A 26,771-nucleotide genomic window follows, 5' to 3' on the forward strand; every position below is an offset into this window, starting at 1 on the left:
CCTTCTTCACGCAGGGCATAGTTGAACTCTGGAACTCACTGCTGCGGGAGGCAGTGACGGCCATCAACTTGCATGGCTTTAAAAGAGGAGTGGTCAAATTCAGGGAAGAGATCAATGGCTACTAGTCTCCATAGTTGGAGTTGGTTTGTTGGGAACCACAGGAGGGGAGAGGTTTTTTGTGCTCTAATCCTGCTTGCTGGTCTCCCCCAGGCATCCAGTTGGCCACTGTGGGAACAGGATGCTGGAAGAGATGGCCCACTGGCCTGATCACTTGCACCATTGCCTCCACTACCTTCCTGAGTGAGAGGGACAAGTTCTGCCAGGTTTAACATGTCCAGAGTTAAGAAACGAGACATTGACTACTATACAAAAAAGACAGTGAATGCGAGAGAACCTTGTTGTGGAAGAGGTTTAATTTCATTCGACAGCAATTCAGTAACAGCAGCTATGATACAGAGTTTAGGAGTGAATGTATGGACCTGGAAACCAGAATTAGCACCTAAGGGTGTCACAAAGAGAGGAACGGCAGGGAAAGGAGCCCCCCCACTTAAGGCAGAGGTGGATAATATCTGTAGCCCTCCAGATGTTGCAGGACTTCAACTCTCAGCACCTCTGACCACTAGTCCTGCTGACTGCCGGGAGTTGGGATTTCCTCAGCGACAGCTGGAGGGACTCACAGGTACATGCACCCCTGCTCTCAGAACGGAAGTGGTAAAATACAAGTTCTCTGCGGTCAGCTTTGTCAGTTCCACCTGTGTACCTGGGGTTAAGGAACGAACACCATAAAAATATTTACCTTTTGAGAAACTCAGAAGAGCTCACAGAATAAAGGAACACAAAGAAGCTTTTTAAAAGGAAGCAAGGACACAAATGGATCACAGTCTCGGTCTGAACTTATTGCAAAAAAAAATAAAAATACGGAGAAGGGCCCTGAACAGTGAAACAGCTGTACTCACGCTCTTTTGGCAGACTTGCAGGAATCTACTTTGTTATTTTACGAGAACCCCAATATCCACCAGCTGGTGCAAAAGACATAGGCTTAGAAAGAACTAGTCCTGAGCCCTGGAATGAATTCTGAGTACTGCAACTCAACTGAGCTCACAATCCTGGGTAACTGAGCGGCTGCCACATGGATGGAAAGTGGACTCTCCTTCATTTGGGGTTTTAAAACAGGAGGTTGTCAGGGATTCTTTAGCTGTGATTCCTGCACTGAAGGGGGTTGGACTAGATGATCCTCAGGGTTCTTTCCAACTCTACAATTTTATCATCCTATTATTCTTTTCTGTCTTCTCTGACTTCCTCTATGCTAATAGGTTGTAAAAAATAGTAAACTTTGAAAGCCTTGTTATCGCCTCATTTTTCACCCTGGACCAGATGAGCCTTAGGTTTCCTTCCAAACCTATGATTAAATTATTTCTTTTAGAGGAATTTGGAGCCCAAGAATCCTGTCTTGGGGTTAACTGGGCTCACTATCTTTCCTACATAAAACCCCACTTCTGGAGACTCTTTTCCACCTGCCTCCTCTTCATTTCATCAGTATCGTTCTGCCCTGCGAGCCAAGGCATTTAACCATCAGAAACCACACGTTCTTCCTGATCCCTCCCTGCAGATTCCTCTCAACTTCCTGTCTGGCCTTGGTTCCAGAAGCTGCTCGAAAACCAAGATACTTGGAAATCTACTCCACAGTTCGTCAATGATCTCCACATCTACAAGTAAGATGGAAGACCCAGGGGCTGGGGGGAAACATGCAAAAAAGCGGTGATTCCAAAAAGTGCTGTACTGCGGCATCAAGCCATAGACACTGTAAAGCTCAGCTTCTCTCCTTGTGTCATTTGAAGGGGGTGGGAAATTGCAAGTCTTGTGTCTGCTTTCCCTGCAGACTCAAATCTGGCACCTTGAGGTCAAAGGGATAAGGAAGGACCCGTCTAAAACCCTGGAGAATCGCTGCCAGACAGTGTGGACAACACTGAGCTAGATGGACTGGCTCAGCATATAAGGCAGCTTCCTATGCTCCGATATTTGCAGGTTTGGCATTAAAAAAACAAAAGAAAACCAGAAGTCACTGATGCTTAGGATGAATTTAATAGCAAGGACAAAACATTTCAAGGTTGTTGTTCTTTTTTTAAAGGGAGGCTGGCCACACTTTTCGAGCATGGTTAATCCCGCACTGATGATGGGCCAAATCCTGTTTGCTTTTAGAGCAGTGAAAACTGGCTCATAAACATGTGGGTCCCGCCCGATTTTGATCCGACTTCAAAGAGACCCAGTTGTGCTGAAGGACAACACGTGAAGAAAAGGTTCTTTTCAGCTCTCTCTCTCTCTTTCTCTGTATAAATTCAGCTTGCACCCACCCAGGCGCCCTCTCCAGATGATTTGAAATACAGCTCCCATCAGCCCCAGCCAGCATAGGACACCTGATGCGAGTCAAAGTTCAAAACATCAGGAGGGCACCAGATCAGGGGAGGCCAGAGTAACTGGGCGAGGAATTGTGAATATTGAGGAGATGGCCTTGGTCAAGGTATACAGTTAAGATAAAGCAAATTGTTTCCCACTACAAGGTTCTAAATCCCTGCCATTCCACCTCCCCACAATTCCAGGGGAGAGGGGGGAACCTGTAAGGAGTAAATTTAACTCACTGACGGCAAAGAAACAAAAACCAACATTTAGCATTCCTTACCAGATGCCATGCAGGTGAAGACACAAGCTCAATGTTGCAGACCTATTTACAATTGTTAAATATTTACTTTACAACATATTTCCTTCTCCTCCCCTTCCCCAAGAAGGAATAAAAGAGTACCATTCTAGTTGTTGTTGTTTTTTACCTACAACTTGGCATCCCTTGCAAAGTGCTGATAACCACCTCATTTTTTATTTTTGAAGCAGGAAAAAAATACCAGCAAAAACTTCACTTAAAAAAAAGAGAGAAACAAACCAAATATCACACACACACACACACACACACACACACATACCTGGAAGGGAGAACAGGGGGAGCAGAGAAAAAAACCACCTGTGTTTCTTAAAAATTATACCGGATTTGTGTAAAAAGGAAGAAGTTAAATTGGGTTCGAGGAACACACAAAACCCACAGCCCTCATAGTAGCTGGCTAACTCTGGCTAAAATAAGTATCATGTGACACACTTGCCAGCAAACAGTACCTTTAAAATGTGCCGGTTTTTAAATTCCTCTGATTTTCCTGCCCCTCTTTAGCCCACTCCCCAAGCAGAAGAAAGCGGGGTGGGGGACATAGAGGGAGGGATGTCTCTGAGCTGCTCTGAAGCTGCTCATCACCCAGCGTAAACCTGGGGCTGCAATGGGGGAGGCAGCTTGTCATTCTCCACGTTTTCAGAGTCAATGGCAGCCAAGGCCGGATTGGGGGGCTTGATTTCCAAGGGATACTTCTCCACGATCTCCTGGACCTCCTTGGTGATCCCGTCAGTCCAGTCAATGAGGTCCTGCTCGAGTTTTTTGGCCTCGCTCACAATCCTCTCCTGCCGCTCGTTGAGCTGGGAGAGGAGGTCAAGGTTCCTGTACATCTGCTGGACCCCAACGCAGACGTCGGCCGGCCAGCTCTCCGGCTCCTGCTTTTTCGGGGACGCTTGGCCAGACATGTAGCGGTCGAAGTCTTCCTCACTCAGGTTGAGGGACTGGGCATCCAGCTTCTCTATGAAGGCGACGGCACAGCACTGGAGGCAGGGGGAAAGGCACCACGTTTATTCCCACGCTACGCAAAGCACAAGATCCACACACACACATAGCACACCCGACCAGCCAAGCCGCTGTTTTTATTCCAGCTGCTTGAAGTTACTCTTGAGCGGTGGCCGTGGAAGAAAAAGGTGAATTCCATGCTACGGAGCGTTAGGAAAGGAACTGAAAAACTGATATTATTGATTAGAAAGCAGTGACAGGGGGAGGTCAGAGCTTTCTGAGTCTGAAGCATGGGAAGTCAATTTTAAATTTGTATAATTTGACAGAAGATCTGGATTGTTTAATTGATATTTGCATAATTTGTATAATTTGAGAATGGATTAGAAGTTTAAATTGGAAAATCTAATAAAAATGTTTATTAAAAACCGTAAAGGAACTGAAAATGAAACAGCCGATAACACAGTTGTTGCTGGCATCCATCTGTCCCGAGAGACAATGGAGTGTGCCTTCAGGGGTGACGTCTAACTGCTGTGTTAGCAGCACCGAAGTGACCTCCCCGGGCCGGCACAAGCCTGGGCAGTGTGGAGCGGGGTCCTGGGCTGCCCAGACAACAAGACCCCCCACTCTCAGCCTCACCAATGCAGTCCAAAGGAAAGCAGAGCAATATGTTGGCACCCGCTTGGCTGCAGGAGTTGCCGGAAGGAGGCGTACAAGGCACCACCTTGTGTAGGGCAGGCACCCCCAAACTGCGGCCCTCCAGATGTTTTGGCCTACAACTCCCATGATCCCTAGCTAACAGGACCAGTGGTCAGGGATGATGGGAATTGTAGTCCAAAACATCTGGAGGGCCGAAGTTTGGGGATGCCTGGTGTAGGGCTTACTCCTTATCCCTTTCTTCTCCTGAAAATATCCTGCAAGGCAGCAAGGTTTATAATCAGTTTCCCTTCTCCTAGATGGGCTCCCTTCCCAGGTTGATGAGCCCCATCTGCCCCTCACTTTCTTCTGCAGCACAGGCAGAAACTGCCTTATTGTCGTTGGACCCATGACTGGTCTCGTCCACTCAATCCAGAACCTGCCTTTGCATGCAGGGGAAGTCCCCAACTCCCCAAGGGTTTGAGATCCATGAACTACCCTCACCTGGTTTAGCTGGCCAGTTGAAGCTGTTTCTCGGAGTGTGGCCGCTGTTCAATGCTGACAGCTTCTAAGAGCCACAGGTGAGAGCTGAGGGCAGGGTGGGGACCAAAGGTGGGTGAACAACCCCAGGAGGAACACAATGTGTCCCCCCACCAGAGGAACTAGCCCTCCCCTAACACCATTATTCAAATCTATGGTGCAAGTGAATTTGGAATAATCTGCACAGTTCTGGCCATCTCAACTTGCAGGAGACCCCATCAGTTCATCAGTATCCGTCTTTAGTATCAGTCTCATTGGAAAAATAAAAACATGGCTCCCTTCTTTCTACAGCTGAAAACTTATACGAACTCGCAACCTAACAACTTGTATATAAACGCAGACTTGCCATGGACAAATTCAATGATATCTGGAATCCACTCTTACAAATACTGTAACAGATTCAGATCTGGTGAAGTACAATAACAACTTTGTAAAGTATACTGTATTGGGTTTTCCCCCTCCCTCCTTTATTTTCCCTTCTACACAAGTGCCAGGTGCTGTCTCTCTTTCTCCTTTTCTCTTTTTCATTTATGTCCCACCATGTTTAGTGCACATATAATTATGTACCTTTTGAACTTTCAATGAAGATGTCTGGGGGGAGAAAAACTTGCGGGAGACTCTCCCACAGACTGCAATCAGCTGGGTGTACAAGGGGATGATAAGGTGGGAAATTAGAAATATCGTCGAAAAGTGCGTTTATTTCAGTAATAACGCAACTTAAAAAGGGAAACCAATATATGAGATAGATGCATGACATGCAAAGCAAGATATGTCAAGCCTTTATTTGTTGTAATTGTAATTATTTGTCCTTAGGCGGGTCAATTATAAATGGAATGTAATGAATGAAATGTAATAGCGATGTTTATTTTTGTTTTTGTTTTTGTATTATTGTAACTATTTGTTTTATTACTGTAGAATTTCCAAAAGAAAGCATTTGTAAAAATTAAAGGAAAAAAGAAAAAATAGTAAGTTGCATTACTGAAATAAATGCGGTTTTCGACGATACTTTAATTTTCCGAGTTTCACCTGTATATAGGGACTTGGCCAGCAGCAAATCGACAGCCAGTACAAATCACACAAGGAAGCACCATGTGCTGGTGGCATTTGACACCCCCCCCCCCCCGGCAAGCCAGTTGCCTCCTTCTGCAGCACCTGCAGCCTCTGGACCAACCCCCAAGGGCAGCCCCACACATAGTGCATCGCAGTAGTCCAGTCACAAGGTTACCAATGCATGGGCAGCTGTAACAATGAACCTCCTGCCCCACCCCCACCCCCTGATGTACCTACCAGGTTTGTAAAGTAGTAACCATCTTCGCCAGACATCAGCCGGCTGGGGTTGCAGAACCGAGTGATATACTGGATGTTGGACTGGAGGCGAGGAGGGTTCCCCTTCAGGACAATGTAGATGAGGGTGGGCAGGAAGTCGTCGGCCGAAGCCGGCTCGTCCTTCGTGGTTCGAATGGCAGTGAAGATGTGTTTGCTGCAACTGGTGATGCAGGTCAGCTTGTCCCGGGGGACACGCTTGGAATCCATCTCGATGATGTCTGCGAGACACGGGAGGAGCCCAGAGGGTTAGGGAGGGGTGCATTCTCCAGCAGCCACGTGCCCACAGAGGCTCTGGCAGATAGGAAGGTCAGAGGCTCTGGTCCATCTGGGTCAACGCAGCCTACACTGAACGGTAGCGGCTCTCCAAGGTTTCGTGCTGCTACACAAACCGGGGGCACAACTGTATTTGGAATGTGGGATGCAGTTCCAGTCGCGCCCCCTCATTTTGTAGAGGTTCAGGAAAGGTCATGGGGATGAAGAGGCAAAGGCTGCAGCCTTTGGGGTGTTTTGGCTTGGAGAGAAGGCAAGCCGAATGCGCCCTTTACAAAACTATGCATGGCACGGGGAAGGCGGGTAGAGAAAAGTTTTTCTCCCGCTCTCGTCCTACTCATGGGCACCCAAGGAAACTGAACGTTGGAAAATTCAGGATGGACAAAAGGAAGTCCCTCCATGCAGCGCAAACTGCGGAACTCCCTGCCGCAGGAGGCAAAGGCGGCCACCAACTTGGGCGGCTTTAGAAGCGGACTGGACAAATACGTGGAGAAAGGTATTGATGGCTACTACCGTGTTTCTCATATTATAAGACACGTCTTATATTTATTTTTTCCTCAAAAAAACACACTATGGCTTATTTTCAAGGGATGTCTTATTTTTTTCCTCCTCCTCCTGCCACGGCCGGCATTGCTGCTGTGCCTATCACTATGTCTTATTTTCGGGGTATGGCTTATATTCCTTGAATGCTTAAAAATCCTGCTATGGCTTATTTTATGGGTATGTTTTAAAATATGAGAAACAGGGTATCTACCGGTATGTCCTGCCTCCACATTTGGAGGCAGCAATGCTGCTCAATCCCAGTTGCTGGGAGCCACAGTCCTGCTTGCTGCTTTCCCCTTTTGGCATCTGGCTGGCCACTGTGAGAACAGGAGGCTGGACTAGATGGGTCTTTTGTCCTTAGGACTCTCCCTAGGCCACGCCCTCTCACCACCGCTACTTCCTATTCTTCTGGAGTGTTTCTGCCTAGCTGGAATAAGCCCTATAACTCTGAGAACACAGGTGCCTGTATGTACAATTTTCTGACTTAGGTGTGGCCTGAAACGTAGCCTACTTTTCCCTCTGGCTCTCCCAGAGTTAGGTAGACCTACCTGGAGACACTGAGGAACTGGACCTAACAGGGCTTTCTGTGGGCAGTGCATGTGTTCTACCGATGAGCTTATGGCCCTGAGCATTAAACACTGGGGAATCTTGTAAGAAACGCAAAGATGCCCCTGTTTCTTGAGCGGTCAATCCCGATACAATCTTGGATTGTTTTCCACAGAAAGATGAGGCAGAGCCACACACCATGGGCTGCATCCATGTTTTTGAGAGCTGCCTGTTATGGTGCTTTAGCAGAGAGACATATTTGTTTCTGTGTCTTGGGACCCTCGTACCTCCAGGACCGCCTCTCCTGGTATGCCCCGCGGAGGACCTTAAGGTCCACAAACAACAATATTCTGGAGATCCCGAGCCATAAAATGGCTAGATTGGCCTCTACTAGAGCCAGGGCCTTTTCAGTACTGGCCCCAACTTAGTGGAACGCTCTTTCCCAGGAGACCAGGGCCCTGCGGGATTTGTCATCTTTCTGCAGGGCCTGCAAGACAGAGCTGTTCCGCCTGGCCTTTGGGTTAGACTCAGCCTGACCCCTGTGTTTTCCTCCCTCATGGCTTGGATTTATGGACTACTTGAAATGAGTCTGCATTTTAAATTTTAATACTGTATTTTAATCTGTATTTTAATTAATTGTTTTTATGTTTTATTGTAATTCTGTTGGTGTGAGTCGCCCTGAGCCCGGTTTTTGACTGGGGAGGGCGGGGTATAAATAAATTATTGTTGTTGTTGTTGTTGTTGTTGTTGTTGTTGTTGTTATTGTTATTATTTTAAGGCTGGGCAATGGTTTTGCAAACAGATAATGGCATTCCACCCGCCCGTGTGCCAGCTGGGATCCAGCATCCCTCGGCATACCTGTGATGGCCTTGACAACCATGTCGGAGACTTCGGGGATTTCTTCATTGACAGGAACACAGAGCATCTGAGGAGTGACCCAGTGCAAAGCTCTGAAAGTAGAGGAGGAGAGAAAGAGAAAGATCTTAAGAAATCAAGTTGGTAGACCATGAGACTCTTAATCTCAGGATTGTGGGTTTGAGCCCCATGCCGGGCGACAGATTCCTGCATTGCGGGGGGTTGGACCAGATGACCCTCGTGGTCCCTTCCAACTCTACGGTTCTAAGATTATGGGTTTTGGGAAAGCAAAGTTACACCTATACTTAAAGCACTCTCTTATCACTTTCACAGACATGGAGAACCCCAGGAACTGTAGTTTGTCCAGGGTGCTGGGAATTATAGATTGATGTGGTCAACCCCTGTCAGGGGATTGCTGCGGCTACTCCCGAGTAAATACGCCCCAGTCCATTTTGTCTTTAACGGTTTTATTGTGCATAGTATTTGCAGTGCAGAGATAGCTGAAAACATGACCTCCTAGTCACTCGCAGAATCCGGCAATGGCGCCCTTCTGCTCTGGCGCCAGCATAATAGCTTGGGCACCCCGAAACGCTGCCCTCTAACCTTGCGTTTGGGCGCACGGCTCAATTCGGGCGCTGGAAGCGGCTGTACTCCCTCTATCACTTGTTGGCTTGAGCGGTGCAGGGGCTCAGATACATCGCTGAGCCGCCGTGCCTCCTCCATTCCACTCCCATCTACATTCCCCCCGCCTGATCCGCTGCTGCCGCTCTTGCTGGGCGAAGTGCTAGTCAGGATGATGGGGGGAGGCTCCCTGTAGGGAGGTCCCCTGACAACCCCTTTACATGAACTACAGTTCCCAGGATTCTTTGGGGGAAGCCATGACTGTGGTGTGAGAGTGCTCACGTATGGCATGAATGCGGCTGTAGTTTAACCTTCTTGGCAAACCAACATGCTCAACAAGCTGAAAATATTTTAAAACAAGACTTAAGAAAAAGAAAAAGAACAAGCAGAAAAAATGTGAGGAAAAAAATATTTTAAAAACTGAATACAACCACCAACTACTTATTTCTGTATTTCTTGGGCCTGGTATGATAATATATAATCTTTAAATGAAATTGATTTAATCTTAATTGTAAAATTAGTAGCTAACCCATGTAATACTCCTTTCTGAACCTGATGTCCTGCAGTAAAAACCATGTAAAAATAAAAACTGACAATTAAGTAAATTACAGGGATGAATAGCAGAAAATTGCTTTTTCAAAACATCATTTTGCTGCTGCTATTGTTATTGTGTTTTTAACACAGTGTACAGAATACAAATTACAAGAAATTAATCCCCCTTTCATTATCAGGAGCAGCTCGATTAGAAATTTTCTTTTAAAGGCTGGTGGACCAAGGTTTGGGGGATTGACTGTAGCAGAAAAGTTAACAGGGGGCAGGATCAGACATGCAAGGGGAGTCCAGCTAAAAAACGTACATTTGATAGTACGTAGTAGTCTCTAACTTGCGTGACCCAACTACAGGTTCCTCTACCTGCCACTCAAAAATCTGTGTGGCTGGGTAAGATTCCCAAGCAACATTGGTTGCTGGCTTGAAAACTACAGGGGCTGTGACAAAATAGCACACAAAGGCTTATAAATGGACCGCTCATGTTTACTGTGGCTGTGTAAAAGTCCTGTGGAACGCTCTGCCACTGAATAGTCAAGCAGACACCTTCTGTGCCAACTTTTAAATGCCTGCTGTCAACTTTTAAATGCCTTCCTACAGGGAACCTCCTCCCATCCTGTTGACCAGCTCTTCGCCCAGTGAGAGCAGCAGCAGCAGGTCAGGTGGGGGGAATGAGGAAGTTAGCGGTACGGAGGTGGCAAGGCTCAGTGATGTGGGAGAGCCTTTGCGCCACCTTGACCAACAGGTGGATGGGAACAGGCAGCCCCTTCCGGCGCCCGAATTAAGGCGCGCCACTAAACGTAAGGTCGGGAGGAGGCGTTTCGGGGTGCCCAAACTCTTATGCTGGTCATGCAACAGGAAACATCCACTCCCGGATTCTGCAAGTGACTAGGAGGTCATGTTTTCTGCTATCTCTGCACTGTAAATACTATGCACAATAAAACCTTTAAAGACAAGCACGGACTTGGGCGTCCTTGCTCAAGAGTAGCCACAACAACACCATTACACCTGCTGATATATTTTTTCCCTATTCCACCAGGCCTATGCAGGTAATTAAGAATACATCGCCTTCAACAATGGTTAACGAATGTCTGCTTTTCAAAAACAAAGATCTGTTTTTGGTATGCTTTTCTCTTTTTATTGCTATAAATTTTTAATTGATATACAGTGGTATAAAAATACGTTTATAAATGGGTAATAAAATTAATTCAAAATCTCTTGCTTTCTCTGTAATGCTAGGGTCAGTGGTAACCCACCCAGACTGTGTTTTGTTTTAGCTTAGTGGACTATGTTCCTGCTTGTTTTTACATTTTTTTTATTTGTTTGCACACTTTACCAAAAATGTCACTTTGAAACTTTTTTTTTAATGGGGGGTTTACAAACGAGGCAAGGATACCCCTTGGTGCCACCCTGAAGCAGGCAAAAGCATAGCAACTACATACAGGCTTAACAAGCTGACTGAAGGCGGAACCTGTGGGGATTACACGAGGAAATGGCGCTGGCATGTGTGGGAATGACTGAGATCTGGTGCTGGCAAGCCACGCCGATCTTCGAGAGTGTGGGCATTAGCGCGGCAAACCAGCTAATGTCAGAATGGGAAACACGTGAAGAAGGACAGGTCAGAGGCTCAGGTCAGCAGGGCAACAGGTCACAACAGAGCTAGAAGGATCTAGGAAGATCTGGACAGAACTGGATGAATCAGGACAAACCAGATGGGTCAAGCCAAGGAGGGCAACACAATGGGAATGAGGAGGGGGTGTTTACATGTGCTTGGAGTGACATGTGCTTGGAGCATGGACAGAGGGCATGGACAGAGGGCATGGCAAAACAACACGTGGGCTATGGAGGATGTCTTAGGGAGTGACCGGTTGTGACGTTACAGGAAACATCACCTTGTATGGGACTGCACTGCTGTAATTGGCTAGAAGTTACACTGTCGTTGTAATGATTAACTGTCATCCTGAGCTTTCAATAAAAGGAAGCGCTCGAGCTCTGCTCTTGGTCGCCTTCCCATTGAGTTCAACCTGCCTTGAGTCGTGTCGTCTTTGCCATTACAACAGGAACCACTCCCCCCAAGGGGGCACCCCGCCTTCCCAGAGCCGTACCTGATCCTCCTTTGGATAGCAAGGTCCTTCTTCTCATCCTCCGTGGTTTCCGGGCAAAAAACGTGTTTGTAAAGCCGAGTCATGACGTACTTCTCGATCTGGTCCATCACCTTCTCCGCTTTTTCCGGGGACACTGAAAAAAAAAAGATATCCCGAGATCAAAGAATACCTGGCTTCCCCACGCAGTTTGAAGAAGTGGAGGCAGAGTCTGCACCAAGCTTCTGGTTCCACCTGTTTCTAGTCTCAGAAAACACCTGAGCATTTTCTAGTCAAGAGCTCTCCTTTAAGAGCTGCCCTGCTAGATCAGACCAGGACTGGGCTCCCTTGAACCAGGAAACTCGTTCAGCCCCTTATGTATGCTACTACTGCGGCCCGTGTTTTGTTAGCCCATAAATGGAAAACGAGGGGGTCGCAACCAAAGAAGAATGGCAACTTAAGTTGACAGAATATATGCAGCGTGGAGACTTATAATAATAAGAATAAGAGAGCAAGAATAACATATGTTTGGAGAAGATTGGCAAACGTTTATTGAATATATGGGAAATAATTGTGTACAGCTGAAAACGCTGGCAGCGTTAAGATAAATTCAACAGTGTAAAGAAGTTTTGACGGATGCAATAATGGAATACTGAATGGCATAGTTTTTGTAAAATATGCAGGAATTAATGATATGTAAAATGAACCATGGAAAGAGATGGAGGGAAGTCACTGATATCTTAAGGATGTAAAAAATTTAAACTGTAAAACAGAAAATTTAATAAAAAGTATATACAAAAGTATATACCATATAGAGAAATCTCTATGTGGGACAAGAAGCTACAGTTAGAACTGGATATGGAACAACTGATTGGTTCAAAATTGGGAAAGGAGTACGACAAGGTTGTATATTGTCTCCCTGCTTATTTAACTTATATGCAGAATTCATCATGCGAAAGGCTGGACTAGATGAATCCCAAACTGGAATTAAGACTGCCGGAAGAAATATCAACAACCTCAGATATGCAGATGACACAACCTTGATGGCAGAAAGTGAAGAGGAATTAAAGAACCTTTTAATGAGGGTGAAAGAGGAGAGCGCAAAATATGGTCTGAAGCTCAACATCAAAAAAACCAAGATCATGGCCACTGGTCCCATCACCTCCTGGCAAATAGAAGGGGAAGAAATGGAGGCAGTGAGATATTTTATTTTCTTGGGCTCCTTGATCCCTGCAGATGGTGACAGCAGTCACGAAATTAAAAGACGCCTGCTTCTTGGGAGAAAAGCAATGACAAACCTAGACGGCATCTTAAAAAGCAGAGACATCACCTTGCCGACAAAGGTCCGTATAGTTAAAGCTATGGTTTTCCCAGTAGTGATGTATGGAAGTGAGAGCTGGACCATAAAGAAGGCTGATCGCCGAAGAATTGATGCTTTTGAATTATGGTGCTGAGGCTCCAATACTTTGGCCACCTCATGAGAAGAGAAGACTCCCTGGAAAAGACCCTGATACTAGGAAAGATGGAGGGCACAAGGAGAAGGGGAGGACAGAGGATGAGATGGTTGGACAGTGTTCTCGAAGCTACCAACATGAGTTTGACCAAAATGCGGGAGGCAGTGGAAGACAGGAATGCCTGGCGTGCTCTGGTCCATGGGCTCACAAAGAGTCAGACACGACTAAACAACTAAACAACAACAACAAGAAGAAAAATATACAAAAAAAGGAAAGGAAAGGAAACTCGTTCAGCCCAGACACTGAGATCCAGATCCAGATCCGAGCGTCTTCTAGTGGTTCCCTCATTGCGAGAAGTGAGGTTACAGGGAACCAGGCAGAGGGCCTTCTCAGTTGTTGTGCTCACCCTGTGGAACGCTTTTCCATCAGTTGTCAACAAAAACAACAACTGACAATTAGAAAACATCTGAATATGGAAGTTCTTAATGTCTGATGTTTTACTGTGGTTTTATAATAATTTGTTGGAAGCTGGTCGGAGTGGCTGGGGCAACCTAATCAGATGAGCAGAGTATAGATAATAAATTGCTGTTGTTGTGGTTTCTCAACTAGAAGCTTGAGACCGGCTCAAAAGCCAAGGGTCAGAGGGCCCATTTTCTGAACTCTAAAGCATCACAGGACCAATCCCTTGTACCTTAAATCCCTTCCTGTTGGGGGAGGGGGAAAAGAGCATGGCTCTCCTAAGTGTCAGGTGCTGTTTTAAAGTTCCCTCTTGCATGCTCCCACAGAAAAGAGGCCCATGCGATCACGAAAAAGGCTATGGAGGGCTACTAGCCATGATGGCTCTGCTCTGCCTCCACAGTCAGAGGTGGAAATGCTTCCAAACACCAGCTGCTGGAAACCACAGGAGGGGAGAGTGCTCTTTGAGGGTTTCCTCCAGACATCTGGTTGGGCACTGTGAGCAAAATGGGGTAGCTGCAGCCTCCAAATCAAAGCCAAGGGTGCGTTGCAGTGGTCCAACTGTGAGGTTGTGAGTTGAATGGACAACTGTGTTCAAGCTTTCCCAACCCCGAAACGGCCGCAGCTGTCTTGCAACCAAAGTGGTCATGTGTGTGCATGCCTCCCCTCCCAAGCCCCCCACCACCACCACCTATCAGCAGCTAAGAGCAGAAATGAGAAATACCTTTCCAGCGGCTCTGCAACTTATCTGCCACGTTCTGGTAGAAGTCCTGGGCGTATTCAGACTGCTCCTCAATACTCAGGTCCTGGAAAAAGAGCACCAGTCATGCAGGTGAGAATAGGGAACGCAAAGTTATGAGAAAGAAGATTCTGACTAAACATCAGGAAGAACTTTCTGACGGCAATAGCTGCTCAACTGTAGAACAGACTACTTCAGAAGATAGTCCACCTTCCAATGAAAACAGAGGCTGGATGGCGTCCTGCCAGAGTCTTTAGCTGTGATTCCTGCACTGGTTTTCCCCAATATCTATTTCCAAAGATTTCCCCCCTTGTTTACCAACTATCCAAAAAAATAAAAAAGCAACATAAAATCTGAGGAGGTTATCTTAAGATGTGGCAGCTCCATCTGGGCCAAATTTCAAATATTCCTGCAGTAAAGACTAAAGTACATATGCATACTTTCCCCATGAATATAACAAAAGCATACTACTTGAGCAGATAATCAGGACATTCCCATTCTTTGAAGAGCATACTGTAGTTGTTTTCTATTTCCACAAGTCAGCTCAACACCTAATATGCATTAATTTCACTCCCTCAAAAGCAAGTCCCTGGGTTTTAATTCCAGCCACCCTCACTCCCAGAGCCTCCGACGGAAAGCAAAGCCTCTCCGCTCTTCTCCTACCCGCTTGTGGTGCATGTTTTCCAAGAAGTGTTTGCACTGCTTGTAGATCTCCTGGCCAGATTTATGGTATGTCTTCAGAAACTCAATGAACTCCTTGGACACCCGGTCCGTTTCGATGCTGACTTGCCGGCTGATCGAAGGGCTGGGAGCCTTAACATCTGGGACATCTGCGGGAGAGAAAGACAGGACAACCCTTAGGGCACCCCATTATAGGACTTCACTCCTGCCAGGTTTATATGATGAACTGCAAAGGGGTCACTAGCCATCATTGGGCCATTTGGAATGTTGAGAAAGTCCGTGGTGCGCCTGTCATAAAATGGCTGCCAAGGGAGGGGGAGAACACAAAATGGTTGCCACCTCTAAAAGAGCAGAAATAGCAGCCAAAAAAATGGTGTGGGCACTTGGGGGGGGCAACACTGTGTTGCTGACAGAGAGAAGCCCATTGCATCTATCCTCTGTTCAGAAGGGAAGGGAAGAAGTGGGTATCCAATTCTGGCATGTTCAATGCAAGGAAAGCCAAGCCAGTGAACAGAAACTGAGCTGGAGGAGCAAAGGGTCTCCCCTGCGCTGTGGATTTTAGAGGTCATCTTTCGCTGGCGCCTGAGGCAATACTGGCACCCTCATGCCATAGAATAATGGGGTGGGAGAACTGTACCTGAGTAGAAGATTTATATGCAGAAAGCACAAAGCTCCATCCAGGCAGTTCCAGATTGACAAGGTTTCCTCTCCCTCAAATGTTGCCTGAGGGCAGCCTGACCACCAGACTGCCTCAGTGGGAGAGATGGGAAGCAGGCAGCTCACTCCATCAGCTCAGTAGTGACGTGCTGCGTAGTGACGTAGTCCCTACGTCACTACAGAGGGACGCTGCGTGCACGCGTGCTACGGAGCGGGTTTGGTTGCAGCAGTGCTGGAGCTCCACCGCCGTCAAACTGCGAGCAAGCCACGGCGGGGTGCGACTTTTACAGGGCCACCCTGTAAAACTCGCTCCGCGCCACGGCTTGCTCGGCTCGCGCTTTGATTCTTTCTGCTCAGGCGAGGCGAGGGGCGGCCCAGAGAGGGCATCAGCAGCCCACCCCTCGCCTCGCCGAAGCAGAAAAAATCAAAGCGTGAGCCGAGCAAGCTGCCCTGTCTGCTCCGGCGAGGCGAGGCGAGGGGCGGGCGCATGCGGCGGCCGTGGCGCTGTCCTCCGCAGAGTGGAGCCCGGGGCGTCCCGCCCCCCACCCCCTATTGCGACACCCCTGCACCAGCTTTGCCTAAAGTCCAGCTCCTTTGGGCATCTCCTGCTCCTGAACTGCAACACCTAAGCGTTCTAAGAACTGTGCTGTAGGGGGTTGGACTGAACGACCCTCGGTGGTATACCTTCCAACTCTACCATTCTATGATTCCATGGTGCCCGGTTTTGTTTTTTTCCTCTTCCCTGCCCATTCCTTTTCCCTTGTGGGTCGCACTTTCTGTTTATGGATTGTCAGCCTGTGTGGGCAGGGACTGTCTGGATGTAATTGACTGCATGCCAGCCGCTACGAGAGCCCTTTCGGCCAAAAAGCGGGCTCCAAAGGCTGCCAATAGATAAATTAAGCAACACAATGTTTTAAAACGGCCACCAGCCCCAATGAGAGACGAGGCGAGACAGCGTTCCGCAGGCCGCAAACACACAAAAAGGCGCAAGCAAAGCCAAACATTGTCACGGTGCACTCCAAAATGCAGCGGAAAGTCACCCACCTCTCCGTTTACCAACCAGGACTGTTCGGAATGGAGGGATGGAGCGTGAGAAGGCGACGCAAATGGAGCAGGGCGGACGAGCGAAAAGCGATGAAACAAAAAGAGAGAGGGAGGAGAGAGAGAGAGAGAACAAAACACAGGACAGTCTCAGTTTGCGTTTCACAAATACAACAGAGAGCAAAGCACAAATATGTCAAGAGGCACAGCACACGATGACAGGTGTCGGTTTGCAGCAGGGAGGGAAAGACACCAGGAGGCGTTTCACCATTTCAGGCTGGGACCGAGGCTACCTGGAAGATCGCATCTCCCTGTACAAATCTGCCCAGGTGCTAATGTCCTTGGGGAGCACCTTCCCTGAGTCCCTGGCAACCTGAAAGAGAGCCTTTTCTGTGGCTGCTCCCACATTCCACATTGTGGGATCCCCTCCCGAGAGAGGTCAGGCTAGCTCCCTCCTGGTTATCCTTCTGCCGGCATGCTAAGATCTTGCTGTTTAGAGAGGTCTTTGGAAACTAAAGTGCAGGCAAGGCACCTGATATATTTTAACTACTAACTAGGTTTTTTATGATTAATTTGCGTTTTGTAACGATGTTTTTAAGTGGTGGAAGCTGCCTCAAATCCCAGCTTGGGAGAAAGTATGGGATATAAATAGATTAAATCATAACCCTTCACAGGGTTGCTGTGGGGGCTAAATAAGGAAGGGCAGAACCATGTATGCCACCTTGAGCTCCTTGGAGAAAAGCAAAGGTGGGATAAAAATGTTAAACTAAAAATAAAATAAATAATGGCTGTCCAGCAACCACTGCATCTAACTACCAGGAGTTCCTTAGTGATGAAAGACGGCAATGAATTGCTTATCACTGCTCTGTGGCAAGAGCTGGTTCAGGTGAGCTGACCTTCCCACTGGAGCAACTTCTTTTAAACATACACAAAAACTCTCCTCTTTTAACCTATTTTCAGCTACCTGACATCTGCGTGCCTTCCCTCTGCATTATACATGCTTACACACACACTTAGATAGACAGATACACACACACACAAACGCTCTTCCCTTTCCCCCCTTCTCTCATCCCCTTTCCCCCACCTTCTTTCCTTCTCTTCTCCCTTCATCTCTTTCTTTTTTCCTTCCTTCCTGCTATGGTATCTTATCTCTTACATATCCTGTCTCAATTATTATTATCACTATCAGTTTTATTTCAACGCACCTCTCTCTCTCTACTGATTCCTGGGAGGTGGGGGGAAGAGAGAGAAAGAGTGTGTCCCTTTCATATTTGCTTATACTAACCTCATTTCTAACGGATGGGGTAAAGAAATTAATGTTGCTTTGTGTAGCAGATTCTTTAATCCAGCAATACATCAATAATTAAGCACGTACACACCTAACAAAATTGAATGTTAGCTTTTTTGTATTTTAAGCACCCCCTCCCCCCTAAAAAAACCATGATGAGACACCACTAAGATGTCTGAACCACATGGCAATACAAATGAGTTTATCTGAGCTTTTTAAACACAAACAAAAACCCCTTTGGGGGTTTGTGTATCTAGCTCAGGGGCAGGGGCGTGAGAGAGGGAAAATGTATGGATTAGGAAACTAGTGGGGTGGTGGGACTGAGCACCACAAGACACACACACACACACAGAAACACACACTGAAGACAGAGAGTGTCCAGGAAACAGTGTTCTACCCAAAGAGGGCACACAGCCTGTCATTATCTTTTAAGGGACTTCTACATGGAGATCTTGAAGACGTGCAACTGGTCACACCAAGCATCTTCATTGTTGACTTTGCTGGAGCCCAATGTTCACGCCGGAGGCTTAAAAGCATGCCTGCCCCTTTGGAGCCCCTTTCGCACAAAGACCAAATCCCCAAACCCTCTACTTGAACAGGTGGGGCGGGGGATAGGAAGGTGGAGACTCACCACAAGACACAGAAACACACAGGAAGCTCAAAGGCAGGCAAAGCATCAGTGAAAACTGTCATCTAGAGGAACATCCACATCAGCCTAAAGCCTCGCACTACGGTTGTGCCACTTTCCCGGCTAGGCAAGTGCCAGAGGACCGTAATTTCTCCAGGACTACAGGAAGCGATATGTGTTCCTTCTTCAGAGTCCCCCCCCTCCCCAGCTTGAGGGGCAGGGGGTGGGGTTGTAGCCCTCCAGCCACTGCCAGGCTCCAACTCCCATCAGCCCCAACCCTTGGTCAAGAGATGATAAGAGTTGTGGTTAAGATAAGAAGAGCACAGCTGAATCAGGCCCACTTGTGTCTAGCATCCTCTTCTCACAGAGGCCAAGCAGATGCCTGTGAGAACTCGCATGCGGTACAAGAGCACAAGAGCCCTCTCCTCTCCTGTGCTTTCCAGCAACTGGTATTCAGAAGCATCGCTGTAACTAACTGTTGAGACAGAGCATAGCCATCGTGGCTAGTAGCCACCAACAGCCCTCTCCTCCAGGAATCTGTCTAATCCTCTTTTAAGGATTTGATTGTGGTTAAGAGACCTGATCGTCCCCAAATACCCCAGCAGGAGTAGGGCCCTACAGCCCTCCAACAACTCCCATTGCCCCTGACCACTGACCATGCTGACCAGGGCTGAAGGGAGCTGGAGTCCCTTTGTACCTGGGGTGCCACAGGTTCCTCGCTCTTGTTGTAGCATTGAGGGGAGGGGAGGGAGAAGACGGTCAGGAGTCTAAATATCATGGGCGATATGATGGCCAAATTGTCCGAAACCTGGTAACTGTTCAGAACAGATGCACTTCTGGAATCTTAGCAGTTTTACGGAGAACAAGGATTTAACTCACTAGACATTTAAGGCCATTTAGGCCGGGCTTTGAACCATGTGTTCTTCCTCGGCAATTACATTTGGAGCAGAAATCGGGAATGCAGGTTATCACAGAGGGCAAATTCCAGAGGCAAGAGACTAATCAGGGAATCTTAGAACTATCAGAAGTGATGGATCCTTTCACGCTGGATGCTGGGCTCCAGGATATGGGACACCATTGCTACCATGCCATGCCGGGAGACACTCCAGCATCATCTACCTGGCTTCTGCCAGAAACCCAGCGCTTAATCCAATGTGGTGTAGTGGTTAGTGTTGGACCTGGGAGAGATCAGGGTTTGAATCCCCAGTCGGCTCTGAAGCTCACTGGCTAACCCTGGAGCCAGCCACTGCCTCTCAGCCTAACCAACCTCACAGGGTTATTGTGGGGATTTAATGAGGAATCATGTATGCCACCCTGCAGAAAAAGGTGGGATATAAATGTGATAAATAACATAAAATAAATTTGATCCAGCCTTTTACTTCAAAAATACGATGTCCACCTTTTGGGTGGGGAGGAAGGGGGTACAATGTCTTGAAACAGCCAATCAGTGCAGCTCATTAGAAGTTTGGCAAAAAGCAGCAAGGAAGAGGAGAGCCCTACTGTGTTCAGAAGAACACAAAGAGGTAGTGCTCAAGAAAAGCTGGGGGACCTGAGGAAGGGCCGGAGCTCAGTGGCAGAGCATCTGCTTTGCATAAGGTTCAATCCCCAGTATCTCCAGGTAGCTCTGGGAATACTCTAACTGGAGAGTTGCTACCAGTCAGTGTAGGAAGCACCATGTTAAATGGACCAACATCTGCCTTAGTGTAATATAAGGAAGCTTCCTGGGTTCCCATCGGCCTTCCAGACAGATATGGTGAATGGGAAATGTGTCATGCAAGCACAACGGAAACCATGTAGGAAGCTGTTTCTATTAAAATATGATCCCACAGAACCCTTGAAAAAACAGGGCAAAGCCAAAGAAACAGAAACAGAAACTGCTGCAGATAGAAAAGCTTGGATTTGGAAAGCCAAAAAAAGTGCAGGATATGGCTGTGGATACACACAGCTCTCTTTTTATTTCTTAAAAACATGTTTCTAGTCCTTATTGGGACAAAGGTAGGGTTGGAAGTGTGGGGGTTAATACTGCTTAATTCTCATAAGCAAGAAAACTGGTCAAGCAATTGGAGGGAGAGCGTCTTCCCCAATACTAACCATCTCAGACCCTATGACCAGCAAGTGAGGCCTTCTTGGTGGGGCTGCCACCGGGGCTGCCCACCTTGTGCTGACCCACAAAAGAGCCTTTGCAGTGGAGGTATTCCTGGTTGTGGAATACCTTCCCTAGTGAAGTGTGATTGTCTCCATCCTTATCCCGGAGAAATTTGAAAGCGTTTCTATTGACCCAGGTGCATATGGTGACTGAAGAAGACTGCTCCTTGCAACCCTGAGGACATGGGATGGAAAAATGTGTTTAATGGCCTGTAATTTTTTGAACGGTAAACTGATTGTAGATGTTTTTATTATGTTTTTAGAATGTTTTAAAATGTTTGCTTTGTTTTTGTTTCAAATGGCACATCTGTTTGCTGCCCATGGCTCCTCAATAAAGAGGAGCAGAATATAAACTGGACTGAATTGAACTGAAAAATAAAATTAATTGAGTCCCTGCCCCTCCCAAGACTAGCAAAACTAGAATTATGTAAGGTCAAGTCAATTTGCAAACTAGGGGCAGAGTCATAGTGTGTGGTTATAATTGTGACAAAGGTGACCTTCAGCCCTGTTCTATTTCCACATTCAAAGAGTCGCTTTTTTAAAGGAAGAAGAACATTAATAGTTGACCTAAAAAAAAATTAGAAATAATATAATCTCATTTCTGTCACATACAACTCCTAATTTCCCCTTTTCACTGTTATGGCCTGGAGGGGCAGCTTTGATCTAACAGCTTCTATTTCTCAGAGCCTTTTTAAAAATCTGCCCTTCTTAGAGCTGGAAGGAAATATTCCAATTCAGAACAGTCTCAAGGCCTGAGAATTTTTAGTTTTGCTTAAAACCTAAGAAAAGCAACATCAACGCACACAAGAGACTCCATTATGCACATTCAACACTTTTGTAAGTTAAAACAGTGTGCAATGCAGAAAGTCTTTTAATCCATATTTCCTTGAAGGAAAGAACCAATTTTTTAGGCTCCTAAGCTACCTTCTGGAATGTTTTAATTACATTTATAACCCTCCCTTCCTCCTAAAGGAACATGGGTAGCCTCTGGCTTCTTATTTTATTTATCTAAACAACATTTGCATATTGCTTGATGGCAAGAAACTCTCTAAGAAAAAGCCCCTGCAGGCCCCCCAGCAAATTTTAGAGCAGCCTTTGCTGATCAGATGCTCTCCAGAGGTTCTGGACTACAATTCCCATCAGCCCCTGGGCGGCTGCCTGCTCCTTCCACAGCAGCTAAGGTCGTCTGACAAGGTCCTCCTGGCTGTGCTGCAGCCTGCAGAGAACTGCCTGACTGCGACTAGCGGGAGGACACCCTCATAGAATTGCCTCCCTTCCGAATCAAGACAGGCGCAGACACAGAAGACCCTTCAGCATCTCACTAAAAACATATTCTCTCCCACCTTTGTTAGACCCTCATACCAGCTATCACAACAGCTTGGAATATATATGCTCTGGCCCGATGCCAGCTGCTATTTTATTTATGCTGCAGGTATTTTTGTACACAGCCTTGTGACGCTTAGATACCTAAGAACACAAGAGGAGCCTGCTGGATCAGGCCAGTGGCCCATCTAGTCCAGCATCCTGCTCTCACAGTGGCCACCCAGATGCCTCCTGCAAGCAGGACCTGAGCACCACAGCTCTCTCTCCTCCTGCGATTTCCAGCCCAATTGATATTCAAAGCACCGCTGCTTCCAACCACAGAGACAGAGTAAAGCCATCAAGGACAGGCTTCTCGTCCTCCATGAACTTGTCTGATCCTCTTTTAAGACCATCCACGTCGGTGGCCATCACTGCCTCCTGCGGAAGCAGGTACCGCAGTTCGCTCGCTGCAGCCGCCTCCATGTTCTTGCATCCTCATAGTAAAATTGCTTCCTTCTATTGAACTGTAACCTTCTGCTCCAAAGCCCAAGCTAGCAGAGGTAGAAATGCCAATGTAGCATAATGGTTGGGACTATGACCTGGGAGACTAGGGTTCGAATCCCCATGAAGCTCACACTGGGCAACTTTGGGGGCCACTCACTGCCTCACAACCTAACCGACCCTCACTGGGCTGTTGCGGGGGGATTAAATGAGGAGAGGGGGCAACCATGTACGCCACCTTGCACTCCTTGGAGAAAAGGTGGGATGAAAATGCAATCAATAAATAATAAAACCTGCTGCTTTAGTTCTTTGCTTAACTCGAGTCGTGGCCTTGGACCTTCCGGCAGAAAGTTCAACCAAAACAACAGAACTGCTTGTTGTGTCGTGTTGCAGGGAAATGATGAACGCACTCAATTTGAAGGACTGCGGTGTCTCCAACACAGGAAAGGTGTTAAGGAAGCAGTTTGATCAATTGATGAGAGCTACTCCTGGCACAACCCTAGCTTTGGATTCGGCAAAGCTGCTAAAATGAGCAGAGAAGGCGGGTTTGGTGCGGCTGGGCCGCGTTACCTTCAGCAGGAGAAGAGAGTTCCCAGGGTGGAGTAAAAATCTCCTTCAAGTCCCTGAGAAGGTTATCAGCACTGAGCTCCTTCCCAAGCTGTCCGGACTTAACGCTGGACTCCTGAGCGGCTGGAACAAATGCAAAAAAGGCAAAGGGCTCCCAAGGGTGACACAGTTAAGGGAGAGGGAGGAAAGAAGAGACCAAAGATCTGGCAGTTCCCTTCACAGACAGGAAGAGAGGCCCTGAGGAACTGCAGGTAGTTATATAGTGTGGGAAGTGTGGGTTAGGACTTGCTGAGAAGGGTGTGTGAAGGGGTTAAAACAGGCAGAGAGGGGAATCTCCCAGTGCCTACACTGTCTCTTCCTGCCCTAGCCTTTGAAACTGCAGACTAATACTCTTGGGTTGCAAGCTCTCGCTTCCGCCACCCCACCCCACCCAGCCCACTTCTTCCAACCCTCTGCAGAAAGGCCATCTCAAAAACCATCTCTGCTGAGAATGGAGGACCAAACATGGCTCTCAATGCGGTCATCAGTTGTAGTGTTCCCTTTACAATGCAGGTAATACAACTGTATATGCTGTGGGTTGTGCACTTTGAGAGCTCTGCTGGTTTATCATAAAATAATATTCTTCCGAGTTAGGTGATGACTCAGACCAGCTGATTTAAGAGTCTGGAAAGGGCCACAATAATTGCGGTCTACAAATCCAAAAGGCTAGTGAAACAGAAAAACTTGAAATCGTTACCCAGCTGTTGTTTCTGAAAGCCCCCCCTAACCGCTCCCCCCCTTACCCTTCTTAGCTCCCGGTCGAGATGACGCCCCAAAGAATTTCTTCACTGTCGTCACCTTCCGTGATTTCTCATTGGTTTTCTTCTCCTCAAACTTGGTGAACGTGAGCGACTGAGCCCCTTGAGGGTGCTGAGTGCTTGCGTAGGCCTCCTCCTCCTCACGCTGAAGCCTGCAACCGGGTGGAGAAAACAGAGCCACAGTTAGTTCCAGCAAGAAGCACTGCTGCTGAGTTTCACCATCAGCTGGGAATCCCTCCTGTCTCCCCCAGGGTCAGATTCTGGCTCCACAATAAAATCAAGTCACACATTTAAGCCAGGCTTCTGGCCTACAACCTTGCAGCAGGCTGGGAATGGCAATACTATAGACTGCAATAAGTGCATACCATTTCTGAATGTGCAAGCAGAAGAACTAGCAGATAATGGTTTTATCTCGCCCATTTCACAGTCTGCCAACTTTTGACTTGCAGAAATTTCATTTATTCATTTGAACCCAGAGCACAAAAATGTGATCACTTTATACTGTGTGAAGGGATGTTGTGGTCCGTACCTCTTTTTTTTTTTGTACATAAATTTTATTGGTTTTACACTTTCAACTTCAACATTATTTTCCGTCAAGTAGAATTAAATATACAAACTAGCCAACATAAAAAATAAAAAGTGAAATAAAAGTAAAGAGAAGCAAAGAAAAAGAAAAGAAGAAAAAGAAAGAGAAAGAAAAGATCTTTTCAGAGATTCTCTTTAACCTCCTGACTTCCCTCCATTTCCTTTCCTGGTTCATTGAATATATACCTTTCCTGCATAATTTACTTAAACCTCTTTTTCTTATCCTTATGTTTTATTCTAATTGCATGCTATCAAATTTTGCTATTTCAATTCAAATTTCCTTCCATAAATTTTATCTCAATTTAACTACTTGCAAATGTTTAGTCAAAGCCTGCTAGTGTTTCTATTTGTTTACAATAATTTTGTAAACATCCAATAAATGCTTCCCATTCTTTTTTAAATTTCTCAATGTCATTGTCTCTGAGCTTTTCTATAAGCATAGCCCATCATTATCAGTTGCCATTCATCTATTGCTGGTATCTTGTCTTCCTTCCACCTTTAAGCTAGTAGGATCCGGATGTTGCAACCCATTCCAATGTATGGGCACGCACGCACGTACACACACACCAAGCGTAAGAATTCTGAAAGCTTTGCTCTACCCTATCCAGACAATTGCCCCACCTATTTTGGTATAAATCTCTGCTTATTTCCCCTTAGCTGTCCCAGGTGGGCTGGAAGTGCAAGAACAGAGACAATCAGCTGCTAGACCATATACAGTGGGTACCTCAGTTCTCAAACAAAATCCGTTCTGGAAGCCTGTTAAGCTTCCGAAATGTTTGAAAACTGAGGCACAGCTTCCCATTGGTTGCTAGAACTTCTTGCACTCAGCGGAAGCCATGTCGCATGTTCAGGTTCTGAAAAACATTCAAAAATGGAACCATTTACTTCCACGGGTTTTCAGCGTTCGAGAACCAAAATGTACGACAACAGAGGCATTTGGGAACCAAGGTTCCACTGCACTGCTACATCCTGCAGCAGCAAATTCCACAGGTTAACCATGTGCTGTGTGAAAAACCACTTCCAGTTGTCATCCAGCGTTCAGTTTTCTTGGGTCTTAGTTTTATGTGTGTGTGTGTGTGTGTGTGTGTGTGTGTGTGAGAGAGAGAGAGAGAGAGAGAGAGAGAGAGAGAACTTCTTCCACTGTCCATAATTTTGTGAATTTCTATTGTGTCCCCGCCTCTCCAGTCCTCTGTCTAAACTAAAAAGCCAAAAATATTGTTCCTCAACGTGCTCCAAACCACTGATCAGTTTGGTTGAAGGAGGCACCCTCTGTTTGCCCTCTACAGAAACAGCTGGAGAGGTTTTTGGTTCCAATAGGCTTCCCCAGTTGGATACAAGTAGCATCCACTTGTTTTTAGTCTTCTTTTAAATGTATCTGCTGTTTCGTGCTTTTAATTATCTTGTGTGTGAAGAACAACAACTATGGGCCTTATGAAACGCTGTGGGGTTTTTTCGCTGATCAAGGAAAGCTTTTTAAAAGAAAAGGCTGGAAAAGACTCCTTACCTGAAAACCTGGAGAGCCAGTGCCAGTCAGTTTAGGCAATACTGAGATAGAGGGACCAGTGTTCTGATTCAGCATGAGCTGGCTTCCCATGTTCCTTACTGCTTGGGGAACTGTCCACATTGCAGTTTCAGCACAGCCATGACCAAAACGCCCCCTCTCAGTCACATACACATACACTTCAGCTGCCCCCCCACCTGATATCCTACCAAAGAACTGACATGTTACTGAGACTGTAAGCATTATCTTTCTAGGGGGCTGTTTACAAAAGCAATTCAAGCCACAGATTAACCTGCCATTTGTGGCAATGCTACGAAAGCTGGAGCTAAGCATTTCTTCCTGACGCCAACACCTCCTTACCTCTCAGCCAGCTCCCAGTCCTCCTGGATTTGCTTCTGCCTGGCCTTTTGGTACTCCTCCCTCCAGCACTTGGAGCAGAAGCCCTGCCAAGCCGGGTTGCCATAGTAACCGCATCCTTTCTTGCAGAGCAGTTCGGACTGGTCCACGTGGATGCCTCGGCGTTCCGACTTCAGGCTCATCTTGCTCCTGCTGTGGTGGGAGGGGAAAGGATGCAATTTGGGGGTTGTTTTTAAATGTCACTCCAATAAGTAAATGTGGGGGAGGCCCTACACAAATCAAAGAAACCAGCTGGGGAAAGCGGCATTTGCAATGCCAGGAACAAAATGCCACACAGCACCTCCCCTCCCTAATTCCTCAGGAGTTCAAGATAGGTAATAATAAAATGCTACTGGAGCAAAGCCGTCTTCCAAGAAGCAGAGCTCCTGTTATGCAATCCTAGAAATCCTTCTTTCTCAATAT

General features: G+C 46.8%; 1 protein-coding gene across 2 annotated transcripts in view; it reads right to left on the reverse strand.

Moving 5' to 3' along the window:
* Positions 1-393: 393 nt before the first annotated feature.
* The window catches only part of RABGEF1 (RAB guanine nucleotide exchange factor 1), a 34,043-nt gene continuing 7,665 nt past the window's right edge, over positions 394-26,771 (reverse strand). Inside the window, exons 2-10 of one of the 2 annotated variants that reach the window (XM_035139230.2) lie at positions 26,313-26,501; positions 23,852-24,018; positions 23,073-23,192; positions 14,923-15,089; positions 14,245-14,326; positions 11,635-11,767; positions 8,366-8,457; positions 6,110-6,366; positions 394-3,687 (exon numbers count right to left, since the gene is read on the reverse strand). In XM_035139230.2, the coding sequence (XP_034995121.2) occupies positions 3,289-3,687; positions 6,110-6,366; positions 8,366-8,457; positions 11,635-11,767; positions 14,245-14,326; positions 14,923-15,089; positions 23,073-23,192; positions 23,852-24,018; positions 26,313-26,491 (1,596 nt within the window). In that variant the 5' untranslated portion in view covers positions 26,492-26,501 and the 3' untranslated portion in view covers positions 394-3,288. The remainder of the gene's footprint in view (positions 3,688-6,109; positions 6,367-8,365; positions 8,458-11,634; positions 11,768-14,244; positions 14,327-14,922; positions 15,090-23,072; positions 23,193-23,851; positions 24,019-26,312; positions 26,502-26,771) is intronic. The other variant, XM_035139233.2, reaches the window with a different exon arrangement.

The sequence above is a fragment of the Zootoca vivipara genome, chromosome 15 (assembly GCF_963506605.1).
Source record: "Zootoca vivipara chromosome 15, rZooViv1.1, whole genome shotgun sequence".
Classification (NCBI taxonomy): Eukaryota; Metazoa; Chordata; class Lepidosauria; order Squamata; family Lacertidae; genus Zootoca; species Zootoca vivipara.